Raw genomic sequence first — 2,446 nt, 5'->3', positions numbered from 1 at the left:
ATATATACCTGTTTATTTATATTCTGTCTCATCATTTGATTTGTATTTTTTTTCTTTTTTCATCTCTTTATTTGTACTTACTTTAATATTTCTTCTCTTATCTATCTGTTACTATTACTCTTTTCATTTACTATTTACAACCTTTAATTTTTCTTAGTTTTAATTATTAAATTGAATAATTTAATTCTCCATTTTAAATCTTTTTTAGCCCTGTCGATGCCCTGCAACGTGGGGCGAAACGTTGGCTCAATAAAATAGTATAATAATCTACTATTTGAGTTTTTTTTTCTTGACCGCACCCAGACCATATTTCATTAATAAATGGTTTTATTTTACTATTTTGATACTTTTATTGACCAGCACCCGGACTGATAGTATCTTCCTACTATCTACTTCATGAGGTCAACTATTTTCTTATAACTGATATAATATAGATTTTCTTGTGATCTCGGAAGTATGTACTTGTCGGGGTTGACTGGTCCTAGACGATTTCTCCAGTCTGATATCCACTTTACAGAAGGCCCACGACAAGGCGTATTCATTATAATGAGGAACGGCCGTCCCAGAGGATGAGCCCTGGACACTGACGCAGGTAGAGGAGGTCTGGGTAAGAGAGTCTGAGGTAGAGTAACAGTTCTAGTTGCCGAGATGAAGCGGACGGACCAGTAAGCAGATAAGGCTAGGTGCAGCTCTAGATGCCGAGATGAAGCGGACGGACTAGAACCGGGGAGAGACGGGAAATTACACTGGTTGCCGAGATGAAGCGGACGGACTAAGATTGCTGGAGAGAAGGAGAGGAGATAGGCCAACGTCTAAAGTGGGCATAATAAAAACTAACTCTTGTGAGAATAGATTGGCAATAAACTTCTCTATCTCAAGTAGAGTGTAAGCCACCTGTGCCATGACTAGACCCAGGAAAGAATGTGGATCTAAGATCAAATTGAGGGATTTAGAGTCCCTTATTTATAGGCCTAGTCCATGCGGCTGTGACCGAGAAGCGGTCGGTACATGTCTGCTTGAGATAGGTTCGTCCATTGCATTGTTATCATTTATTATTCATTCTACAGAGATTATTATTATTAAGTATTATGTACAGAAATTATTAATATATAAAAATGGCAATGTGTTTTTACAAAATAATGCAATATGTAAATTTGGGAGCTTCAGTGAGGCTCGAGGTGCTGTGCTCTGGTGAGTTGTGATCGCACCGCTTGCTCCCTCTCGCTACATACTGATAAAAAGTTGCTGCGAGGTTTCTTGATGGGCAGTAATTGCTAAGTTATTAGGTTAGTTTATTATCATTCATACATAAATAATGAATCAAGGTTGACCATACTCACGTGTCTGGATCGTCGTGGAGGTCCACCTTGGCTTCGATAGCGTTCCTGCTGCGGTCCTTCATGTCCTGCCACCTCCAGACGCTGAGGCTGGCGGACTCCCCGGCGGCCTCGGAGTTGGTGAAGCCCTCCACCATGATGTGTCCGATGGCCGACTTCTCCAGGGCACGTACTCCCGACCCGACGGCTATCCGGATCCCCTCCTTGCACTCGTTCAGCATCTCTACTTCGTTGAAGCCCATCGATTCAGGACCGCAACAAGTCATCGCGATGGCGTAGAACTCCGTTCCCAGGTTGTGGAATACTCTGCAGTCTCCGGCTTTGAGATCGGTCCTTTCAAATCAAATAGTTAGTAAAGTATCTAAGATATCTCATTATACACCTCCCTCTAATCTAATCTAAGGGAAAAGTATATTGGGGAAAATGTATACAGTGGTTGCACACTTATACAAGTATTAGTATCATTTAAAGATGAGCAAGTTTGCTAAAATATGAGCCTTAAAACAGTTATTTACGTTAAATAGTTCTCGAGATATAGCTTTTTAAAAAGTTAAATGACGTTCTCTTAGGTTTTCTTGTGTTGTTCCTACTTTTTAAGATATGAAAAATTAAATTTTTTGATCGCTTTTAAACAGCCGCCATTTTTTATTCCCTCTACCTATACTTGGATAGATTCATCAGTTTTGACTAGTAATTATACATAGTTTTCATTAAACTAATCAAAAATTGGGGTGAGATAACTGCCTTTTTTTCTTCCCGGCTTTTGTACTTTGTTTTATTTATTTATTTTAATATGTTGACCTCTCTATTTGTGTGTTTTAACGTATTTATACATTAAATTATTTTATTTTATTAATACTATTTTTTTTTAAAACTTATTTATCCATTTAAGTGTTTCCTGTAACCGGTTTTTTATTATATTTTTCTTTTAATTTATGTGTTAGTGTTATTCTCGTTAAATGTATCTATTTGTTTGTTTTTGGTAAACTGATCTACTGCTGTGACTATGAATGATGGTCTGATCTCACATTGCCGTCTAATATTGAATTTGTTTAGCGGGTCACTGAAGAGGATCAGGGAGGGTGAATTCCGGAGAGGGAATTTGTTGA

At 38.1% G+C, this 2,446-nt stretch overlaps 1 protein-coding gene across 1 annotated transcript in view; it reads right to left on the bottom strand.

The window, feature by feature from the left end:
• LOC106684175 (cytosol aminopeptidase) overlaps positions 1-2,446 on the bottom strand; it is a 36,461-nt gene that overhangs the window by 18,344 nt on the left and 15,671 nt on the right. Inside the window, exon 3 of the mRNA XM_014426108.1 lies at positions 1,341-1,670. Within this exon, the coding sequence (XP_014281594.1) occupies positions 1,341-1,670 (330 nt within the window). The remainder of the gene's footprint in view (positions 1-1,340; positions 1,671-2,446) is intronic.

Source organism: Halyomorpha halys, unplaced genomic scaffold (genome assembly GCF_000696795.3).
Source record: "Halyomorpha halys isolate HHAL.00 unplaced genomic scaffold, Hhal_1.1 Scaffold551.1, whole genome shotgun sequence".
In the NCBI taxonomy this organism is placed as follows: Eukaryota; Metazoa; Arthropoda; class Insecta; order Hemiptera; family Pentatomidae; genus Halyomorpha; species Halyomorpha halys.
The sequence above is the reverse complement of the archived record's forward strand: the minus strand, read 5'-3'. Positions and strand labels throughout refer to the sequence as shown.